Here is a 25,477-nt window from a genome sequence, read left to right as displayed (position 1 = left end):
GGGTAAATCTTTGTAACTCAACGGGTAGCCTTCTCTTAGATTAGAGTATCCTGGTGGTATGGTTGAGACATGTTGTATTCTCTTGTTGATATTGGGGGAGGCGACTGAGTGATCCCGGTATGACAGGGTGTGGGGACTAGATGCTCCCTATGACAAGCTTGGATGACTCTTCACCTATCGTCTGAATGAGCTGCTCGGGCAGATAGCATTTCGACTGTTGTTGTGATTTAGGTAGCCTCGGGTTTGTCATATTTGGTTGGATATCTAGTTCGCCGATTAGCCTTTGGTGAGCTCTCTTGGTTTTAAGGTTTTTTCTACTCGATCGTTATATTTCCTCAAGATTCGAGCTTACTTTTTTCAGTATACAAATAGGAATTTTAATCTTTCAAATCAAATATTATTAATCATAATTATGATAAATAGAGAAATTAATACATGGTTTGTAAGAATTTTTTTGAAGGTCTATCGAGATGTGGAAGCATGGCTATGAATATGAAACATAGTGAATTAAAACTGATGCCTTCTAAGAAATTTGAGGTGTTAGAGTAACAAATAATTGCTTAGTGTTGTATGAGAGTCTAATACACACTTGGATAAGAAAAGATTATTACTAGGAACACAAAAAGTTTATACAATCATTGTCTCGCATGTGGGTAAAGGTTACATAGTTTCTCAAATTATAACGTCTATGCGTAGAAGAACTTGTTGCCTCGTTGTAGGGAGCGGGTGAAAACCCATGGTGATCAACAGTGGTTGGCGGGTGATGGTTAGAGTTGGTCGAAGGCGGTGGCAGCGACAAACATGACTAAAGGAGGAGGAGGCGGTGGAGGCCGGAAGCGGTAGAGGCCGCTGAAGGCGGTGACTGGAGGTTGTTCAATGTCCGAAGATGGCCGTGACAGGAGGCGGTAGCTGCCAGAAGTGCTGGCGGAAGTCAAAGGTAGCAGCTTTCGACAGCTGCCAAAGTTGGTCGGATCTGTAGTACTGTAGTACAGGAAGCTGCACAATAGCTCTTTTGGAAGCTTGGATCTTCCGCTTACACTCATGAGGGGGATAGAGCTCTATGTAAAGTCCATTTAACACATAAATAAAAAATCCCGATGACTCTTGATTCAACGACCCAGAAAGACCACCTTGATCGGATGGCATTCGATAAACTTTTTAGTGTCATATTAATGTCAGAATTGAGAGACCCAGGATTTGAATATAAGCACGCCATATTCATAATTCGTTTGACATTCCAAAAATGCCCAAAAATTTCCCAAAAGTAACTTAATGGCTGGAGTCGTATTAGGAATTCGTTTGATATTCTAATTATGTCCGGAAAGCTCCCAAAAGTAGCTTAGTGGCTTGATTCGAGTTTGATTTGACTCGATTAGATCTATTTTGTTATCGTTGGGTCTGCCTTGTCGAGCCGGTCAATTTGACTTTAAGTTTGCTAAAATCGGAGTTCTATATGACTTTTAAACAAAGCTTAAACTTTTTTGCTAAAAAAATAACCTCTAGATCAGTGTCATACATCATGATTCATGTCATAATATAGAAATTTATTGATGGTGTATAAAAACTATTGGGATGATTATTATTATCAATTGTATAACGGTCACTCGATATTCAAGGATCATTTAGAGTTTAGTTGGATTATTTTTATTTTTTATTTTTGTTTTTTAAAATGTATTTACATAATATATTTTTAAAAGTTATATTAGCATATTTTACAAAAAATATAAAAAAAAATAAATTTAGATATTTCGAACAATTTTAATTTATTAAATATATTTTAGTTCAAATTAAAATATAAATGAAATAAAATAAAACAAATAATAAATAATAATATAAAAAAATATATCTTAGTTATGGCTTATTGTTTTTCCTTACCCCCTCATGTATTGACTTGGTGTTATATATAAATCATTGTGAAAAAAAGAATTAAGAACAAGACAAATAACTAAAATGCGGCATGTTCTTAAGACTGGTTGGTTGAGTACTTTATCCCCATCAAAGAGATAATGGGGTTGGAATTTAATGAGCCCAATCAAAACCTCTTGAGATCCATTCATACTTCCTCGAGCTTAGAAATAATTGAAGTCTATAATTTCACTTTAATGATTATTTTTTAGGGATAATTACATTAAAAATATTATTATTTACAAAATCTAAAACATACACGAAGTATTTGAACTACCGAACCGATGTATTTACGAGAGTTAAGATCAAATCATTTACAATTTGATGCAAATGAAAACACGGGTTACTGTTTTATCATGAATTTTTATCGAGCGTTTGAATTGTAAATAGCAATGTTTCGGATTTTCAAAGTGCAAAATATTATTGCTCTCCAATGAGAGAGGCAAAGCATGGTGGAGATTAGCATGCAAAATGGCATAATATCCTATATAGTAAAATTTTCACATTTATCTTCACCTTTTCCCCCACTTAATTCAATCATGACTTCACTAGTACTGCTATTTGTTACCTTCACTGTTTCTCCCACTTATCTTATTCTGAGTAAGACCAACCTTTCTTCAGCTAAGATTCTGTTAATGCAGCACTCTTCCAATCACTTCTTTTGCCATATTTAATCCATGTGAAATAGATTAAATAATTGGATTGCTTATACTTTATTGGAGAGATTAAACATTTAACTATTTGGAAGTTCAATATAATCTCGCTTGAATGACATGCTTGCAATTTTATTGATGATCACATGTAAAAACACTATACACAATAACAAACGTGGCGATTGGCAAGCATCAACAATTTTGTCATAATGTGCATCGATCTGATAGGTAATGGTTATGTTAGTAGTGTGTATTAATTTTATAGAGAATAATCTGTGATGATGACATGCATTTGTCATATAGATGATGTTGTGTGTCAACATTGTTGGCAATGATAGGCAATGACATTAATATGCATTGATCTTATAAGTGAACATTTGTTTCATTGAAATACATTAATAACATGCATTGCTGTTATTGATGATGGAAGACAATAAAGTATTTAGGCGTTGTGGTCGGAGACTATGGTCGGGCAATCATAATAAGTGATGAAGGTCAAGAAATAGTAAAAAAACAATAATATTCGGGAAAACATAGTCAAGTGATAGTGATTGAGTGACTTATAGTTAATTGATGATGGTTAGATGACTGTGGTTAGACTACCATACCTCAATGCTATTAGTTGGGCAATTGTGGTCGTGCATTCGTATGTAGATAATGATGGTTGAAACGTACTTTGGTGAAAAATGTTAAGCTACTATAGATAGACGATTGTTGTGTAGCCACAGAGGTCAAGTGGCAATAGACATGACTTGTAAATGGATGACAGTGAGCCGACAGATGCAAATATGAATTTGTTGTTTGACGAAATTGATCAAACAAAAGTGATCTGATGATGATGGTCGAATGATGACATTATGATAAAATGATAGCAGTCCAATGATGGGGTTCAAGCAATGGTTACAATTGGATAGACCTCAATGATCCTTCAAACTTCTTAGCTATCTCTAATCTTTAATTTTAGCCAAATTCATAATCAAAATCATCGCCCCCTCCCCCACAAATATAGAGATTATGGGTCCAAAAGTACCACAAAAATTCATAACACCATTAGATGCCCAAGAGCAATTCCTTTAATGCCAAATATATTTTTTAAGTATTTGAGTACCCGAATGATATTAGAATTATGACTGGTATGTAAATTTCCCTTACTATTATTATTAATTTCTTAGAACATTTCTATGAACAAACAAACAATCAAACCCTAAACCCTAGACCCTAAACAAAAGAGAAGTCCAAAGAAACGGCTGATAGGCTTAGGCTGATCATAGAGAACAGTGGCGCACTTTCACTAGAATGCCTTCCAGTGCGTATGTTAGCAGATATTCCACTGAAGAAGAAGCCTGCACTCTTTCTACCTCCCCACTAACCCTATTCTCTCTCTCTATATATATGCTGTTGCAGAGAGAAGAAAGATATACATAAAACTCCATAATTAATCAATCAAATTTGAGAGAAAAATGAGCTGCCTTCCTTCTCTTCTTTGCCTTCTTCTTCTTCTTCTTCTTCTCGTTGGAGTAAATGGGAAGAAGGAAGACAAGAGACAGGTTTATGTGGTTTATATGGGAGCTGTTCCTTCACACACAGCTGAGAATACTCTTAAGAACAACCATATCCAGCTCCTTTCTTCAGTTCTTCCAAGGTTCTCACAAGTTTTTTACATGGATGCCACTCAATATTCATGTATTTGCATATCTAACAGTACCTAAATCTTTATATGTACATGCATGCCACTTAAAACATTAACATCACTATCTTTTTTTAAGGGTTAAGTACATGTTTTAATGCAAAGTTTATGACACCAATCAAACTTTAGGTTTTAGAGATATAAATACATAAGAATTGTGTGGTTTATATATGTAAATTTTAATTTTTTATATTACATGACATCTTATTTATACATGAAAAAGTGTATCAATATCTTAAAATTAAAATATTGATATTTTTAAAAGATCATTTACATACATACCAACCAATTCTATGTGTTTACATATCTAACACCTAAGCATTCATATTTACATATATACCACAAATGGTTAACATTACATAAAAAATACTTCAACAATAATTTCTTAAAAGCGAAATACACTTCTTCATACCTTGACACTAAGATGTCATAAGTGTAATTATCAAACTTTAGGTGTTAGATATGTAAATACAAAAACATTATGTGGTTGGTATTTCTGTAAATTTCCCTGAGTTCTAACTGATCCATTAAGTGTAACTGGCACATCCAATCACCACCTTTGTGGTTGCTGCCAGCCATCACCATCAATCTTCACCATTATTGGTCGCAACCACCAATCCCTACCGCTCCACCATATGCTCATATAAATTGATTTATGAGACATTCAATAAACAAATAAAAACTAACACGTACATTTCAACTTAGCATAATTAAAACATAAGAAAATAAAAAATAAAAACAGAGAAAATGATTCAAAAGGAGTATTTTAGAAAAATTCATCTTTGTTTAGAATATATTTTCAATTTGCAAATCAGATGCACCCGTCAAATCATTTACGGGTGCGAGTCAAGCTGACTCGTGAGCTCAGCTCAATAAGTGGCTAGTGAACTGAGCTTGATGAGTAAGAAAAACAAACTCAAGTCAGCCCTGACTCAGACTCGTTGGCTCGTGAGCCGGCTTGTTTAAAAAAAATATTAACATAAAATACACTCAAAATATATTAAACTTCAAAAATTTATCTTTAAGGTATTATATACGTTAAGAAAATTATATTTTTATTGTATATGAGGTGATTTCTTATTATTTATCTACTAATTATTCAACCTATTTGTCAACTTATTATAAAGTTACTTAAATTAATATTATTTTATCACTCTTATATTAAACAAGTCGGCTTGCGAGCCAGCTCAAACTCGTAGACTTACGCTCGAGCTCGATAAAATTAATCAAGCTCAACTTCAAGACGAGGGCGGCTCGAGCTCTACTCGACTCCTTTACACCCCTAGACTCATTCATATTGAATTAAGCGCAGGGGACAACCAGTCGAAAAATCTCTTATTCGTCGTTACAAGAACAGTTTCTCGGGTTTTGCCGCGAGGTTATCAGAGAATGAGGCTAATGCCCTTCGCAACAAAGCAGGGGTCATCTCAATTTTTACCGACCCAATTTATCAGCTACACACCACTAGGTCATGGGATTTTTTGCAAGAAACATCGGTCGAGACAGTCTCAAATCCAGCCACTGATGTTGGCTCATCTCCCACATCCGACGGCTCGGATACGATCATCGGGCTATTGGACACGGGCAAGCTTCATTCATCGTTTAGCATGATCAATCACTTGTAAATTTATATGATAATTTTTTTTTTTCTTTCCTTACTATAAAATGAAATGAAATTGCAGGAATATGGCCAGAATCTGAAAGCTTTAGAGATGATGGAATGGGACCTATCCCTAGCCGTTGGAAAGGAGCTTGTATGGGCGGGAATGATTTCAATTCTTCTAACTGTAACAGGTGAGTTGAATGCATGTGAGGCTTTTGCTCTTTATTTCATTTTATGCAAATCAATTCATCATAATTTTGTTTTATATTGCAGATATAGCTAGAATTTTTAGTTAAAAGAACAATTTTTTCACATATTTACATGCATGCCACTCAAATCTTTCTAATATGTAATTTTACGCAGAAAGCTTATCGGAGCAAGACATTATGATCTTGAGGAGGAGGACGAGGATTCACTCACCATATTTCCAAAGGATGCAAGCTCCCCGAGAGATGACCACGGCCACGGCACCCACACCTCCTCCACGGCGGCCGGAAGCCCGGTAATGGAAGCTTCCTTCTACGGTTTAGCCGAAGGGACGGCAAAGGGTGGATCGGTATCATCAAGGATTGCCATGTACAAGGTGTGCGGATCGGAGGGCTGTCCGGGGTCGGCAATGCTATCAGCTTTCGACGATGCGATTGCCGACGGCGTGGATCTGCTGTCGATTTCGATCGGAGCGTCGGAGTTTTTCCGTCCGGATTTCACGGAGGATCCGATCGCCATTGGAGCGTTTCATGCGGTTGAGAGGGGGATTACAGTGGTGTGTTCGGCTGGGAACGATGGGCCTGGAGGTGGATCTGTGGTGAATGCTGCGCCGTGGATTCTCACCGTTGGGGCTACAACTATTGACCGCTTTTTTGAATCTGATGTTGTTTTAGGTGGGAGCCATGCTGTGGCTGTGAAGGTGTGTCTGCTTCGTCTTGACTCTCTCTTTTACCACAATAACCATGCATTTACATATCTAACCCTTCAAAACTTTTAATTTGTACAGGCATGGCATTTTACATATGCATGCAAATGTGTAATTTGCCAACATGATTTACCGATGAATTTAATTTAAATCCAACGAAACACAAAATACATATGAATTGAGTGGTATGTTTGTAAATCATCCAAAATAAAAGTAACGTTTTAGATGAAATTAAGGACTGAATCATAAGAATTTCACAAAGGAAATATGACGACATACTAATCATAAGCGAATGTTTAGGTTCATGGTTCATGCACCTCACCTGCAAGCTTTGATTTCAGGGTTCAGCAATAAACTTTTCCAATCTTAACAAGTCTGCAACTTATCCCCTCATCTACGCTGCGTCTGCAAGCTCTAATTCAAGCTCTAATGATGCAGAAGCAAGGTAATTAGCCCTCATCCTCTGATAGAACTTCTAGCCATTGTAAATATAAAATTTTGGGAAATTTATATTTCACACACCTAAACTTCTAATATTAAATACATAACATTTTGGTGCTTTAAATCTATGTATGAAAAAAATTCATTTGACATTTAAAAGATGGTAATAGTGCTATTTTTGATGTGATATTAAAGATTTGAGTACCAAGCATTTAATATGAAAGTTTAGGTCGCGACATGTTAGTGCCTAAAAATTGATCGTTATGCATAAATGCCCCCAATGTTTTTCATATATTGCTTATTCTGACCATATCACTGAATTGTGCAATCAAGCCACTGCAATCTCGACTCACTCAATGAACGAAAGATCAAAAGAAAAATTGTTCTGTGTGAGCATTCGGACGACGATAATTCGAAAATTATGAAAGCCGAAGATCTGAAAACCAAGGGAGCAGTCGGTGCAATTTTCATCGATGACGTGGGAAGATCAGTTGCTTCAATGTACATAGATTTTCCTGCTACTGAGGTCACCACAGAAGGGTCTGAACAGATTCTCAAGTATATCAATTCAACCAAGTAAGAAAAATGCAAAAAACAAAGCTTCAATTTTGCATTATCAGTGCATCTAAAGTGAGCTAATTTCTGCGTTTGATTTGAAGAAACCCAACAGCTACAATTCTTCCTACTATCACAGTTACGAAGTATAAACCAGCACCAGAAGTGGCCTATTTTTCATCAAGAGGTCCATCTAGTCAAACAAGCAATATAATAAAGGCAAGGAAGTTGCTAAAATGAAACAACATATTTCAATTTAGGGAAATTTACATACCTAGCACAAAATTATTAAGTATTTACCATATCATATCTAAGCTTTCATATTGACATACAGAACGCTTTGGTGCTTTAAACATGTGCATGAAAACTTGTATTTCAATTTTGAAAAGTGCTAATAGTGTCATTTTTTATGTGATATTAAATATTTCAATGCTCTCTGTGTGTAACTATGAAAGTTTAGGTGTGAGATATGTAAATACACAAGAATTGTGTGCTATATATGAAAATCCCCATTCAATTTAAAAAGATATTCTGCCTTGCTGAAGATTATGTTAGAGTGTATTTTTGAGGTGCAGCCTGACATTAGTGCTCCGGGAGTGAACATACTGGCTTCATGGACACGGAATGAAGACTTCGATGTGGCTCCACCTGGCCGAAAGCCCTCACACTTTAATCTTGTTTGTGGGACCTCCATGGCTTGCCCTCATGTTGCGGGGATTGCCGCAACGATCAAATCGTGGAATCCGACTTGGAGCCCGGCGGCCATAAGATCAGCTATCATGACAACAGGTTAGAGATTTTTGGGGGCATTGCACATAACCACCTAATGTCTATGTAATTGCATATCTAACACCTGAACTTCATATTTTACATTTATACCACCCAAATCTATCATATCACATAGAAAATACCAACATTTTAATTTTAAGAAAAACGATTTTTCAACATTTTTTCATATCACGAATGATATACTCCCCAAATAAATCCACACTTAAATCTGTATCGACATGAGCTGCTCATGTGGCAGGTGACAATGTATCTTTTTGGATCTTAAAGTTAATACCAGTCTCTTTCTCTTTGATTTCTTGACCATTCCAACAAAACAGTAAGAATTTCGACAATTATCTACTTCTAAATAAAATACCTTGATTCTGACTAGAATATCTTAAAGTGAGAAAATTTATTTATGAGTATGTAACTGATGAGTCGAAAGTGTGATGGGAATTATAAATTCAAGGAAGATATACATACATATCAATTACCACATAATTCCTATATATTTCTAAATCTAGCAACTAAACTTTGATTTTTATAACTATACGACTTTGCCTATGCATATAAAGTTGCGTTTCATACTTATAAAGGTCTACTTGGCGCTATTTTTTAATGTGTTGTAAATAAAAAAGTCAACGATTAAATGTCTGATACCTAAATAAATTAATTTGAGAGGTGCAGCAATGCTCATAAGAGTACCGCCAGAACATTTTAACCATAAAACTGACAAAGAAGCCATCACTGATGTGCAGCGATGCAGTCAAACAATGATAAAGCCCCGGTGACAACAGATTCAGGCTCTGTTGCAACGCCATATGACTATGGAGCAGGAGTAATAAATCCAACTAGAGTATTGCAGCCTGGTCTAGTGTACGAAATAGAGACGAAGGACTATCTGCAATTCCTCTGCAACTATGGCTACACGACAAAAACAATTAAGAACATGACAGTCATTCCGAATGGATTTGAGTGCTCAAAAAACTCGAGTAAGGATTTGATATCGAACCTCAACTACCCTTCAATCGCAATTTCGGGTTTCACGGGAAAAGAAAGAAAGGTTAGTCGAGAGGTGAAGAATGTTGGGGGAGTGGAAGATACAACTTATGTTGTTAGCATTAAATCGCCATCACAGTTGAGTGTGGAGGTTTTACCTGATAAGCTTCAGTTCAGTAAGAGTGTTACAAAGTTGAGCTACCAAGTAAGCTTCACCGCTTCAAGTTCTCGACTTAAAGGTGATTACTTTGGATCAATTACCTGGTCAGATGGAACTCATAGGGTTAGAAGCCCTTTTGTGGTGAAAAGCAGTTGATTAAAAGCCTAAAGTTTGGGCAAGTTTCTGTATTTAATGGCAAGAGGATGATAATAAGAACAATGAGAAGTAGAAGGTGAAGATAAGAGAGATCATTGTAAGAGGTAAATTGCTCTATGATCAGCAGCGCCTTAAATTTTAAATAAATATTTCAAGTATAGCCTCCCTTCAACTAATCTCATGGATGATTTAGAATGTGTTTGATGATACCTAGTGCTGAAAAACATGATTTGCTCAAAGGGCAAACATTTAACGAGTCTTTATCTATAGTAATTCCAAAGATTTTTTTTCCTTTTATTTTAAGAGAAGAACTAGTTACCAAAACTTTTTCAATAGTAATTTTATCAATTCAACTAACCAACAAAATAGCACGAAGAAATGGTTCTAAATGAAAATAACATCAAAATTTAAAACAAGTTTAGGACTTGACATCTGGTCCTCAATATCCAGTTATAAGTGATAAAACAGACATATTTACATAGGAATGTGGTAGAACTTTGACATAAGTTTACAGTGTTCTTCAAACCATTAGAATGCATCATCATCATCGTTAACGGAGTAAAAGAGGCACAAGAAGAGCGAATGATTCACATCACTCACTCAAACGCCCACTGGTTCTCTCTCCGCACCTCTTCCTCTTCCTCAGGAGTGAAGTCGTTCTTGATGTTGAAGGTCTTCCGGATCTCTTCAGGTGTCTTGCCCTTTATCATGTCAGCAACTGTCTGGCAAGTCAGGTCAAGAAGGCCCTTGATGTTTAGATAGTTTGCAGCCTGAACAATGAAATATAAAATATCAAGTGGTTAGAAACAATGAATAGGGTATAGTTTACAACACTTATAACTATCATATAACTACATAAAGGTTCCTAATTACCACCGTATGACTCAAATAGCAATCCTTCCGTAAGTCGACTAACATTAAAAATTATCCAGAAATATAGAATAAATAAACAGCAGTAAAGAGAAGATATTATCAGAAACGGAGCTCAGAAAAGTAGAAAAAATAAACTAGCCAGTTGGAAACTACTTCCACTAGTTAAAATGACAAATAAACATGACATCTCAAAGTAGCTTGAAAATTGTTGAAGAGCAGTGTAATTTTAAATATAAACTTTAATAGACAAAATCAAAATATAGAATAAAAATGAGAAAATAATGTCAATCAAGAACAAGAGAAACCAATTGATACTGAGCATAAGGAGATCACAAGAAGATAAAAAATCTTAGCAAATAGGTGTTCAAGATTCCAGATCATGATCATAAGTACTTGATATAAAACAGCAGTAAATAACACAATCATGAAGTGCAAATTTAAAATAAGACTAAATGCATAAAAAAGGGATGGCACAGAGAATCACGGTGAATAATAGAAGACAGGAAAAGATAAAATTAAAATGAACAAATGCTTGCTATAATTATGATCTTGCACTTTTTTCCATAAGCATTTTAGTTTCTTTGCAGATATTGTTGAGACGGTCTTTATGGTCACATGGTTTCAATTTCCTCCTCTCTTATTATAATTTTTTCTTAAACGGCGTTAATAGAGGATTTGACCATCAGATCATAACAATACTTATGGCTGACCATATACCCATTAAAAACCACTCTAGCATGATTAAAGTCTCTATGATCACATGAATTCAATTCTCCTTCCCTATCTTTTTATGGATCTTAAGTTCCTTTGTTTTAATCCGATTGTTAAACCTATGCATGAACTGTCATATTTACTTACATAGCAATTCAGTGCTTTAAACCTATGCATGAAAAGCTGTATTTCACTTTTAAGAAGTGATAACTATGTGTGCAAATATGAAAGTTAAGGTGTGTGATAAATAAATACATAAAAATTGTGCCCTATGTATGTAAATGCACCAAAAACATTTCTCCTAATATTGCACATCTTGCAAGCAAAGGTATATAATTGCTTGTGCATAAATACACAAACACCATATGAAAAAGTGAGACGAGTTCAATATTAACAATAGAAAGATAAAAATATTGGGAAATTTACATAAGTAGCATACAATTCTTATGCATTTACATATGTCACGCCTAAACTGTCATATTAACATACATAGCACTCCAGTGCTTTAAATCTATGCATAAATATGTGTATTTTATTTTTAAAAAGTGGTAATAGTTTTATTTTTGATGTGATACTAAAAATTTGAGTGCTATGTGTAAATATAAAAGTTCAGGTGTGAGATAAGTAATTACATAAGAATCGTGTCCTATGTATGTAAATGCCACAAAAAACCTTCCTCCTAATAGTGCACATCTTGCATGCAAAAGTATATAAATGCCTGTGTATAAACACACAACCAACATATGAAAAAGTAAGATGTGTTCCATATCAAATAACAAAATCACATCTGTAAGGATCTGACGTCTGTATAAAAAAAATAGTAGCATGGACTACACTTTGCGTTTGCAAAAGTGTTAGCAGGAAAAAGAACAACAAACCTTTATCCCACTAGATGGTGTAGCTACAAGAATTCTTTTTCTCTATTGTGTCCTATTGAGTGTTATATTTTCATTTAATTCTAATAGATTAAGATTATTTTTTATACAATATGGTCTTTTTAGGACTGCCCCCTTCCTTCCTTAACATAAGCTGAATCTAAAACATCTACTCTCCTAATCGGATCAACAGCTCCTAATCGGATCAACTAATCGGATCAACAGATGGTTGACGTTTAATATGACCAAACCATCTAAGACGACTCTCATGCAAAAGTGTATATTGAGAAATTCCTGCATCTAGATAGAAGGGTTAACAATTTCAGAAAGCTGCACTAAATCAATAGGATACTTTAGAAATTCAATAGAGTTACTCTTGGGTTAATTTCACAATATGCTTATGATCATGAATGTTTAAATGAAAACATACTTTTTCATTTTTTTTTTAAATCTTTTTTTGTTTCTACAGATAAAACCATAGGAAATTCTAAGATTTAAAGTACATGTAAAGCTTAAAGAGGATTCTACTTTTAGAACTTTTTGTTAAAAAAATAAATTTCTTTATTTTTTATTTTTTTATATTTTGTTACGTAGGAAAAGGAAAATATTTCAATTACAACAGATACAACATAATATTCGTGTATGATGCATTCTCCTAAATATATTAACATATAAATTTTAAAGTCAACTTTATGCATGAATAACAATTATGCCTATAAAAGCAATCTATTGCACTAAAAAAACTAAAAACAATTTAAATTCAAATAAATTGGAAAGAAATTCCGTCAAAGAAAGCCACAATAGGGCCACCACTAAGACTAAAAATAAGATTTAAGTATTTTGAAAGTTATCGAAACAAAAAAAGTAAATTACCATGCTGACTTTATCCTCTACCATTCATGACTCATTTAGAGTCATCATCATCACAATAGTTGTGAAAAAGAGAATGGCGAGAACAACCTCAAATAACACTTGTTATGTAATTAGGTAATGGACTTTATTGTGGGTGTTTAAAAAAAATCTTTGGAGATGACATTAAAAAAATAAAACAAAGGAAACTCTCGGGCAAGCCAAATTTATCATAAAACGTACCTTTATGTTATCAATCTTCAAATGATACTGTTAGTCAGAAAGATGGTGTGACAAAAAAAAATTGTCAGGATATCATGACAATTTATAAGACTATGGGTTTCAAAATCATTGGATTTACATGGAGATTAGTACAATACAAACTCTCAATATGTATAACACTAATCTAAAAGTAGATCCAATGGCAATCAAGCCCATCCTATTACAATTTATATCAAACTATTGTGACATAATTTTGTTTGATAGAGTAGATGGTACAAAAGAGATCTTTTGAATGCAACATAATCTATCTTTCAAATGCAAATCAAGCCCAAATTTCAAATAAGAATTCTTAACATGATAGATTTGGGATAGAATTAAATTCAACTTAGTTAATGGCGTGCGTGGGTTTCGTTAAAGCTAATTGGCTCAAACTAATATTGATTTGTGTAATGCCCCAATGAACTAAAATGTCTAACAAGTGAAACAAAGAAACAATTTAAATCAATAATCATGAAAAAGGTAACTCATCAAAATACATTTTACATTCTCAATTAATAGATACTCAAATATAAAAGGCCTCCCGTTGCAAAGCACTAGTGTGCAAGCCAAATTCACCAAATATAACTCCCATAAAAGACCCCAATCACTCACTGCAACACAATGTTACTTAAAATCTGACTATAAATTAAAAATGAAAAAGCACAACCAAAACATGGTAGAGAATCTTCTACCATGACCAAGGAGTCCAAGGAAATGCTATATACAATATGCAAGAGCATAAACACAGCTTATAGGTAACACATCATCACCATTAATGTTCGCATTCAGCAAAGGATGACGCCACAAATATCACAATCCATAAATTGGGCTAATCAATGGCAACCTGGCAAAACTGGGTAAGCATGCAGCCTAAGATGCTTATAGGCACATACAAAAACACATCTTCAAATGCATTCCAATGGGAGAGAAGCTTTGATCCACCAAAATGAAAACACATCCTCTTCACATCTATTGCAAACCCCAATACCAACAAAATAAGATTGTTTCTAGTTTATTGTTTGGTTTTATCCAAACAATACACATCTTTAGTTGTTCTTGTAAGTTAGAAGTCAAATAATTTGGCAAGGAAATCCGTCAAAGAAAGTGCCACAATAGGGTTGTCACTAACACTAAGATAAAGATTCAAGTTTTTCAAAGTTGTCCAAACAAAAAATTAAATTGCTATGTTGACGTTATTCAGAACAATCACAAACGACTATTCATAACTCATTTAGAGTCATCATCATCACAATAGTTGTGCAAAACAAATTGGCAATAACAACCTCAAATAACGCTTATTAATCAAATGTAATGAGGTAATGGGCTTCATCATGGGTGTTAAAAAAATCTTTGAAGATGATTTTAAGAAATTAAATAAAGGAAACTCCCCGGTAAGCCAAAATTTGTCATAAAATATACCTTTATGCCATCAATCTTCAAATAGGACTAAGTTAGTAAGAAAGACTGTCTCAAAAATTTGTGTCAGGTTATCATGACAATTTATATGACGATGGGTTTCAAAATCATCAGATCAACATGCAAGGTTCTAAAAATTGAACAGAACCAAGCAGTTCAACCACTAATCGACAATTGACCCGATCTGCAAACCCCAGAAAACAGTTTCAGCCTTCAAACAGTGGAAAACCGGTTGCACATGTGGTTCAACTCGTAAACCGGCAATCCGATTCACCTAATTTACACGTGATTCGTCATTTAATTCCCTACCATAATTTTTTATCGCGATCAAAACCTTTCTGTCAAGTTGAGGTTGAAGATGCAAGCAAAGGTTCGAAGGCTCGAAGCTCTCCAACGCTTGAAAGACAGAACTCTCACAGACGAAGGCTCTAATGCTCGAAGATCTCCTTCTGTTCAATTCACTTTCGCAGTTTTTGACTTCGTACGGCGGTCTCCATTCTAAGCTCTCGTTCGAAGCAAAGCTATATTGAAACACCATTGTAAGCATTTTTTGCTTCCGGTTTCCCCTTTTCTTATGGCTTTTCTTTTCCCTCTTTCCTCAATAATTGACATTTTTTGCTTCCTATTCTGTTGAGAACCTGGAATCCATATGCCGAGGAAGAAATTTTCATGCACAAAGTGAGAACACATTCCAATCTTCATATAGGCCCTTGATTTTCACAATTTTACTTCCCCAAAAGATTTTTTACCATACATGCTATCCTGTTTTAGAAGATTCTTCAACATAAGAGCCCTATGTGGTATCTGGTATGTATAATATATGTTTGGTTCAATTTACCCCTTTCCCTTGACAATTAAATATATTAATGTCTCGAAGATCTCCTATTCTTTGATCCTTCAACGTGTTCCATGAGAGCAAATTGCTATATAGATTGCGTAGAATTTATTTTATATTATGTATGCAAATTGTTGCTTCTTTTTCTTTTAAATATTTTATTGTCCCAGAACATTGGCTAAGTTCTTTTTTTTTTCTAAAATATTTTTCATGAAGTCATTGTATGCCATGTTAACAAATATAGAAAATAAATTTATACCTTACATGCTATTCATTGTATGCAAATTTGTAAGGCTTGTTTTGAGATGAATGAAACTATGAGATTATCCATCACTAACTTTTTTTTTTGAGAAATTTAGAACGTAATAACATTCTCTGCGGTTCTTCTTGCCAAATATGAAAGTGATGCGTACTAGTTTTTCATTTTTTTACATATTTATTGACCTTGACTTTAGATTCACTGCTTATTTTTCGAAGACTATCGAAAATTATTCATACTTTAATTTTTCATTAACTTCTCGCTTTCAAGTTAGTGTTCGGATTGAGACACTTATTACTTATTAAGAATCTGGGCAAAACTCCTTGGATGTTTGTTGAAAATGGCTGCACAATTAGGATTTACATTTATCGAAGCAATTCATACTATTTCACTAGGTTGCTTTTAAAAATAATAGTAATACATATGATGCTTATAGATTCAGGATCACTTCCACTTCTAACATGAAATTTTGATGCTATTAGTTAGGTGTATCAAAAATTAGCCTGACACGACTAAAAAAACCTGGGTTAGGGTTGACTCGAATATTTTTCGAGTTGTGTTCGGATCAGAGAATTTGACCCATTTATTATTCGGGTTGGGTGGGTTAAACCTGAAAACCCAAACATGGCTAGAATTAGCATGAAAGTTTGGATCAAGTTCAGGTTAGCGGTTAAAGCTCGGGTTCAAGTTGAATTTTTGACCCGTTTATTATTCGGGTCGGGTTCGTGACCCGACCTGCTTACCCGAATTGACACCCCCGCTCTTTGTGACATTTATCAAATATGCATGTATTACAACATGTAATCATTTTAGTGAATTTAAAGGGCACGATGAAAAAAAAAACAATATAAATGCTTGCATTGTGGAATTATATACAAAGATGGAAGTATTAATAGAATGAAACAATACCTAAATAGGGTGAAGGCTAATATTGTTGCATGCAAAAAAAAATATCACATGATATATGTTATCAGATGCAAGAGAATTTAAAATAAGTATCCAAAAAAATCAAGCAGATAATGAAGAGAGTATGAGTTTGTGTTATGATTTAAATGTTGAAGAAAAGGAGGATTCTAATCCTTTTTCCAAAGAACAAAATTCGACTGCACATGATAAAAGGTTTGATAAAATAAAAAGAAAAATAAATGAAATAGAAAATTATTTTACTACAAGAACAAAAATAGATTCACAACCATCCATCACAAGTGTGCTGGCATCTAAAAATGTTATACATTATGCTGACTTGGTCATAGCTGAATGATTCTTTTATTGTTGCATACCTACAAATGCATTGAATCCACCTTTTGCGCAGAAAGTTATTGTTGAAATCACAGCTATCGGGTTTGGATACAAACCTGTCTTGTTTGAAGAGAAACAAAATCATGTAAAATACACTTTGTCAGTGGCAATGACGACCGATAGAGATAGGCAGCCAATGGTTGTGACAGAGGCTAAAGGCGATGGTTGGCTAGTGGATGTGGCATGTGGCAGGCGGTGAAGGTGTGAGAGGGGGTTGAGGCTAGGCAACAACCTTCAGCAGACGATGAAAAGTGGGCGGGCAATGGTTGGTGGTGGAGAGCTAGTGGCAAAGGTGGGCAACACTTTACACAAAACGGTGTATTTGGAATTTGACCAAATCCAACGAATTCCAAGTACACTGAAAATAAATTAGAGAATGAATTTCAAATACCTTGTAATTTTACACTGCGTTTTCTTTTATTCTAACAACCTACCGGATTTCCAAAAGCCATATAACAAGAATAAAATGTGCTCCTAATGCCAAACATACAACCCCTTAGGGATGATTGTAGTCCCTATAAGATAGTTTGATCGAACCCAAAAAAAAAAAAAGAGAAAAAAAAAAAGAGAAAAAAAAGATAGTTTGATTGCCATTAAGAAATATGCTATTGTTTACATTCAACAAGTTTTCAATTAGATATAATTACAAAAAATATAAAGAAAAACTTTTCTTATTACGGTTCTCTCTTCAAAAATAAAGTACCATCAACCAAAACTTTAAATTCAGTCTTAATTATCATGATCAACATCCATGCCCTTCACCTTTTCAACATCATGAGAGAGATCATGCTATAAAAATAAATTGTATGTAAAAGAGACTTGCAAAACAAATCAAATCTTACTATTTGGGGATATGATGTCTATAATTGCCAAACTAATTGCACAAATTGCTCTATATATTGTTCACTTTTTCATATTATTCCATATGAGCTTCTTTTCTTTTTAACTTTGTTCGTAAGTGCATTTATGTCATGCGCTCATTAACATGTTCTTGTGAGCTAATAAAGTTTATTTTTGGTGCTTTGCTTGTGGCATAATCATTTACCATAACAATATCCCGACTAAACCCAAGAGTTGCACTCATCTTCTAAATTACAAGGCTGCTCATCTTCCAACATAATATTAATTATATTTCTTTCATCCAACATTACAAATTAAGAAAACAAAGAATAAAAAAGAAAGATAAGAAGTTGAACTGTTTTGATATTTTTTTTCTAGATTTCTATAACCATGTAACTACCATTTAGAAGTGGTAGCTGAATTAATTTTTTATCAAATACATCAAAAAAAATATATTGAATAATAATAAAATAATAAACATTCAAAATATTTTACGAGAAATTTTAAATAAGGGTAGTATACGGCATCATAATCTCTATACAGCCAAATAAAATTGGACGTTACTATGAAACTTTAGATTTGTACTACATTGCAAATTTGTTTCACTTGACAAGATATTTAATGATTAAACAAGAAAATTATATATAACAGAAATTGACTAAACATGTAAAGTTTTCAATTTTATCAATCATCTCTCTCCATGCTCCTTGAGTTAGCACATTTAGTAAATATTTTACTTATTCCATAGCAATAAAATACTCCTGCTGAGAATAAGACTATTTCACCACCGTTTGTATAGGTGTCTCCTAATTGAGAAGTCTTATTTCTAAAACTTGTCTTGCTTCATCCCATATGCACCAAGATGGGCGTTACCAGCTACGTCTACATTCATACAGTTTGGTAAGCTCTCTGAGCTCAAAATGATATTATCAAAAGATATAAGATAAAAAATAAACATTATAACTGAAATTTTAGATCGTCTTTTAGGAAAGGAAAAAAAAAAGGTAAATTCTAATCATATTCCACATATCGATTGCAGTGTTTAGTTATAATATTAAAAGAAGTAAGCAAATGTAATTTTGCAATTATTCTAATACAATGAATGCCTTGGATAGCCAACTAAATGCCATTCAAACTCTCCAATAAGATGATAATAACAACCTAGTGTGATATAAAGCATTAGCTTCACCTTCCAACTATTTGTTAACTTATCTAACTTTGTGCCATTAGATTAGCCTCTTCCAGTAATTTGAATAATTTGTGTAAGTGACCTTCTTTAAAAAATTAAATGTGACAAATATATAAGATGTAGTATTAGTAATGTATATATATTTTGAGTTCATACTATCATAAGAGGCCCTAAATAATTAACACTGATGTTGCATATGAAGAAAAGCTACTTCTATCATGTGAAGAAAATGTAAAATTGTCCTCAAGAAATATAACAAAAATATACAGAGATTTAAAAATAAAACATTTAAAATAAATTTCCCAGCTAAATATCAGAAAATGGAATATTTGGATGAAGTAATGATGACTTGAATTCACCAGAGAGTCATTTTCTATAATGTAATAATGAGAGACTTGAATCACTATTTAAAATAAATTGCAAATAGAATTTATTATTTTAAATAAAATTACCCATGAGTCATTTCATATAACACGATAACCAGATAGTTAAACTATAAATGTAAGGCATTCAATATATAAATGCAGCTCCTACCAAATAAGTAAAAGCTATAACATAGAAAGAAAATGCAGGCTTACAAGAAAACTTTATATTTCAAAAATGAAAAAAAAAGAGGACTATGATCTATTTAAACTTTAGTTTCCCTACAAACTTTATCCCTACAAACTTTAAGTATTCAAAAACACTAAAAGCTACTAGCTTGCAGAAAAACATAAAGTTCGAATGAAACTCACTTCCTCTAATTTTTTTTTTATTTTCATTCCATAAAACAAAAAGGGGGAAATATAACCTTACATTATTCTTTTCAGCCAGTAGCTTTTATATGCAAAATTCCTAAGTTTGTGATTTTACATCTTATACCTAATATGTTTAATTCAGATAACTTAGCATTATATTATAATAACTGACTACTTATACCAAAATACATCAAATGACTCAAATGATAAATTTGTGGATAAATGCTTCCCTTTAAATTTCCCTATCTGATGCTATGATTCTTCAGGATGATTTTATGTTTTTACTAATATAATTTAAAAAATGGCTAATATAAATTTAGAAACGGGTTATAAGATTGTATATCATATTTTAATTTTTTAAAAATTACGATAGTTCATAATTTCACTATTACACAATATATTATGACAAGTTGAAATAGAAATGGGACAACTACCAAATACTTCTGATGAAAAGAAGATTCAGCATGTATCAACCAAAGAAATTAGAAAATAATGTGATTCTGTGTCACAAAGGGTTTACAAAAAACATGCCACAAAAAATATATCAAAAAATTCAATATTTTAAAGTTGGATCTAGCCACAATTATTTTCTTAATTTGTTATGTAGGATGAAATAAGAGGTATCGAACATAATCTAGCGGAAGTTGAGAATCCTCCTATCACAAAAGTCATTTTAAATGCAACTTTTGAGCTTAAGCTAGATATTATTGTCATAAAAGATATAGCCACAAGCAAATTAGAAAAGTAAAACTTTTGTTAGCTAAAAAAACAACAGTTTAATTGGTTAAAAAATAAATTGCAAGAAGTGAATGCACGGTTAAGAAGCTCGTGTTCGACTCGTTAATTTTGTTCGAACAGTTCGTGTTCGGCTCATTTTGGCTCGAAATACTACTCATCAAGTATATATATAGATATATATATATATATATATAGTATTTTAAAAAAAATCTAATTGACTACAAGGATACAAAGATTTATAATCAATTAAAATATTGATTAAGAAAATAGAATAAAAATTATTAAATTAGATTCAAATGATGTTTTAATATAAATAATAATTTTTAAATCTTGCTCAAACACTTATTGTCTTATGACTACATGATTAAGGTTGTTAAAAGGACTCTTTGTTCGTGAACAGCTCGTGTTCGGCTCGTTAAGCAAACGAGCCGAACACGAACACACTTTTTGAGCTCGAAATATAAACGAGCCGAACACGAGCTGAGCATGGCTCGCTCGTGCTCGGTTCATTGACACCCCTAAATGCACGTATTGATATGCATAAAGCTCAAATAAAAATTTGTATGTACTAATATGAATGACATAAAGTAACTGTTGCACAATTGATTGAGCAACATACAATCATATCACATTCTCAAAAGGTAAGTATTTAGCTCTATAATTTTAATTTATGGGCTACTCATTACTAAATATGATTTGTGTCGAAAAAGAAAATAGAAGAAGGGAATAGAAATTGACAATGGTAATCAAAGTAATTAAGAATGAATTGAATTTTATGTTTTATCTGATGAAATTTTATTAGTAGGAGTTGAGAATTAATTAAACCGACTTTTGTAATGTGTGCAAATGATATGAGACAATTTATTGTTTTGTCAGATATAATTAGTATACCAAAAGCAAGAATGTTTTAAACTAACTTAATTACTCTCTGAGATCATTATCTTCCCAAAATAAGTTGTTATAACTACCAAAGAAATTGTTAAAAGGACAATCGACATTCCCAAATAAAAAGAATTTTCTATATGAGTATAGAAGTGATCCCCATAGATTGGTGGCATGACACATCTGTCTTTTTTATATATATGTTGTGCAGGGACAAAAATGATCCCTTAAAAAAAAGAAGGCTTTAATGAAGACTCAAGTTTCCAAAATATCTATAAGACAATATTGACCCTCACTATAAGGACTAGCCAAGCACTCATGCTCACATCCTTCCAAGAATTGAGCTATGGGAATAAACTTTAAGATAAATCCCTAAATAGTTATGGCCGTGATTTTTTATGCCTTTAAAGATATTTTTCCACATCATATAGACAAAATTTCTTGCAGTTTATGGATCAATAAATAGTAAAAGATAAATAAGTCATTTAGTCAATTTGTAATAGCGATGGATCCAAATATATGCTAGAGAATATGTAGAGTAGACAACAATATAGAGACCAAGTTGCTTGATTATTTTTCTTAACAGCCAAAACGGCAATCTCCATCCCAACTAATCCCAAAAGAGATTTTGCGTATCAACAACTTGAATTGAATTGATAATATTGCCAAAACATTATTATAATAGTCAAAATAAAATTCAATGCACATGCATTGATTAATTTTCTTCAAAAGAGACACTGGTTTTGTCAATTATAACCTAACCCACACATGGTTTTCAAACACTAATCAAGTCTTACACCTTAAAATCATTTCCCCATATGTATTGTTTGACACTTCTCTTTTAGTTTTTAATTTTACGCATCAGTTTCAAATGACAATCTTGATTATCTTAGAATTGTGTTTCTAAATATTTAGAAGTACATACTTATAAAGATAAGTGGCATTGCAATCCCATGCATTGGGCCTTAGCTTCCTTACTAATTGAACATATAGTACGTCAACATATGTAATCATCAATTTCATGTGAAAATTAAAATTTCAAATATTTTTGCATGCGAAAACTAATTTTTTTTAAATATATTGAAATTAACAATATTTTTTATATGAAAGTTAAGTTTTAAAATTAAAGAAATAATTGAGTATAAAATATTAAATGTTAAGCATATTAATAAATTTTAAAGGATTAAATATAAAAAATATGAGAACTAATCAGCATGTATGTGACTATCTTTAGCATATGCATGTGTTTAACACAGACTCCAATTTGCTAGAAAAACCTAGGTTACTGAAACTTCAATCTCAAGTAGAAAACTAAGACTAGAAACCGGACCTAGGATGAACAAATGAATGAAAAACATCAACATAAGCTAGAAAACCAACAAATCTAAGAAAAGTTAAAACAACTTAATTCTCACGATTGACTGACAAACTAGGAAGTTTAACCTAATAAAAAATGCAAATATCAAACCCTAAAAAATAAAAATTTTAAATTCATCAACTTAAATAGCTGAAATCACACCTAGGAAGTTTAACCAAAAAGTTGTTTTATAAAACCCTTAACGGAAATTAGTCATTCTTGTTTGGCAGGTTGATTTCGAATAAACTTTTTTGCCCTTAAAAATATAAGGAAGATTTACATACATACCACTCAATTGCTATGCATTTACATATCTAACACCTAAAGTTTAATTTTTAGGTACATAACAACTTGCCTGAGCATGAAAAAGGGTGGGTTCTTCAAATTTGAAAAGATAAGAATTGGGTGGTTTAAAAGTAAAAAAAAAAACAAAGTTTAGGTGTCAGCTGTGCAAATGCATATAAATTGAATGGTATTAATGTAATGCCGCAATATATAATAAAAAGAGTACATGACATTTTTTTTCAAATAAAAATCTAAACAAGTTTAAAAATTATTTCTAAGAAATATGAACTATGTGTGGGTGTATTAGCAACTTAATGAAGTGTTCTTGACAAATTCTTTGTTTCTCTCGTACGCATTAGATCGAATTTTTATATATGCTATATATTTATGTTTCTAAGAGAGTTTTGTGATGTATTTTTCAAATATCCATTTCACTTATATATTTTGAAGGGAAAAAGAGTTATTTTGATACGAAATTAAAAAAATGAAATTTACAAGGTAACGCCAAAGCAGTTTTTGATATTTTACGAAATCTCAAGTGAGCTATATAACATCAAGCTAAACTCATAGGAGGAAAATAATTATTACCTATTTGATATCAGTGCACAAACTGATATAATGATGTTGCATGAGAGATATGAGCAAACAAAACATCCCTTAGTTTAACGAAAGTCAACAAAATAACCAACCCATCAACTTTTGTCTATAAGAAGGAAAAAGATAAGCTGACTTTAGGACCCGGGGGTTTTTTAGTAGCGAGCATTATTTAGCACTTGTGGGTCCGAATTTAGCATAATTTGGGAGTAGTAAATACTGAAGCCTGTTTAGTTGTCAATCCGAGTGAAATTAAAATTCATCTGGATGCAAATAAAAGGTTCATAAATCCTACAGCTAAGGATTTGTTATATCTAAGGTTTAAGTCAAATCAAAACAAATCCTGGATTCATGACATCCGATCTTTGAGAAAGCCTACAAAAATTATTAGTATAATTCACCTTAAATTCCTGGACAAATCCCACCACCAAACCAACAAACAACCCTTTAAGATCATCCTACAAAACATTCTAAGATGAAAAAAAATAACCCATGCCAAGGGCCATATAAATTGATCTAATGAAAAAAGAAAAAAAATAAGATAAGAATAGAAGAAAAAACACAATCAATGTTTTAGGCAATGATCAATATCATACCAGGATGATGTCGAAGAGTGTAGCCTGGTCAACCTTCACAAATTCAGAATCCCAATTCTTGAGCTCTTCCTCGACTGACTTATCCCCGACAACGACGGCAGAGGAAGCTTTCGCAGCATGATCGACATGCTTCTTGCAATATTCGATGACTTTGGCTAGGATTTTACTGTTGACATTGGGGAGAGGGATGCCGCTGTCTGCGCATCCGTCCTCGATCATGTGCAGAATCGTCTGCGATTCCTTGGCCACAGCCTCCTCTACCACGAACTCCTCGCCATCCGAGCTCTTCAGCGTAATCTTATTCCCAACTTCCGATGACATCGTCGGCCCGAACGTATTTTAGGGTTTTACCAGGAAAGGGATGAAGAACATGAAGAAGAGGTCGCTAGGGCCCCAGAAAATTATAGCCTTGATTGCGCGATCCGCGCAAATTTATTGGCCTATAAAAGTCCACCTCTTTTTCTTTTTTATTTTTATTTTTTTATTATTTTTTGCATTTACTTGCCCACCACCAAAATACTATCTATTTACATATGTAACACCAAGTCTTTATTTTTTACATTTAGATGACTGAAATCTTTCATATTTATATACACTGAAACTATTTGACATGAATTTGAAAGCAATCGAGCGGCACAAGATGCTGGTCGAAGGATCGAGACATCTCACCAAACATAATCTAATATGTTCATTCAACATAATCTGAATCGTTCATTTAATGGTCAGCCGTCTAGTCTGAGTCAACCGACAAAAGAGGGCTTCTGGGCCTTAAACCCTACAAATAAGAAAAAGATTAAGAGAGGGAAGCAGCTCAGGTCTGAACCCGTGTCATCGGATCACGTCGACCAATCTGTGGATCCTAAGGGGGTGAATGCCTGAGATCTCTCATCAGGATGTCATGGTCCTTGAGCCTGGTATAGGTGTATGCGCCACGAGTCAACAGGTCTCATTGTTGAAGGTGTTGAGGAGAGTGGGAAAAAGCTGAAGGAAGCGACGATCATTGTTTCTCTTCAACCCTCATTGCACGAAGGTGGAGTCACT

The 25,477-nt window shown here is 33.2% G+C and overlaps 2 protein-coding genes across 2 annotated transcripts; one reads left to right on the top strand and one right to left on the bottom strand.

Annotated features, from left to right (window-relative positions):
* The first annotated feature begins 4,001 nt into the window (after positions 1 to 4,001).
* Positions 4,002 to 10,072, top strand: LOC110032051 (CO(2)-response secreted protease-like). The gene is made up of 9 exons (XM_020735566.1): positions 4,002 to 4,200; positions 5,558 to 5,829; positions 5,928 to 6,039; positions 6,212 to 6,755; positions 7,103 to 7,206; positions 7,536 to 7,778; positions 7,862 to 7,976; positions 8,333 to 8,546; positions 9,284 to 10,072. The coding sequence occupies exons 1-9, from the start codon at positions 4,019 to 4,021 to the stop codon at positions 9,838 to 9,840; spliced, it is 2,343 nt and encodes a 780-aa protein (XP_020591225.1). The 5' UTR covers positions 4,002 to 4,018; the 3' UTR covers positions 9,841 to 10,072.
* Positions 10,073 to 10,206: 134 nt separating this feature from the next.
* On the bottom strand, positions 10,207 to 24,856 carry LOC110029095 (SKP1-like protein 1B). Its single transcript, XM_020731225.1, has 2 exons — positions 24,437 to 24,856; positions 10,207 to 10,610 (listed from the first exon to the last, which is right to left on the bottom strand). The coding sequence occupies exons 1-2, from the start codon at positions 24,755 to 24,757 to the stop codon at positions 10,437 to 10,439; spliced, it is 495 nt and encodes a 164-aa protein (XP_020586884.1). The 5' UTR covers positions 24,758 to 24,856; the 3' UTR covers positions 10,207 to 10,436.
* Between the last annotated feature and the right edge of the window lie 621 nt (positions 24,857 to 25,477).

Source organism: Phalaenopsis equestris, unplaced genomic scaffold (genome assembly GCF_001263595.1).
Source record: "Phalaenopsis equestris unplaced genomic scaffold, ASM126359v1 Scaffold000002, whole genome shotgun sequence".
NCBI lineage: Eukaryota > Viridiplantae > Streptophyta > Magnoliopsida > Asparagales > Orchidaceae > Phalaenopsis > Phalaenopsis equestris.
Note: the sequence above shows the minus strand (reverse complement) of the source record. Positions and strands in the feature narration are given on the sequence as shown.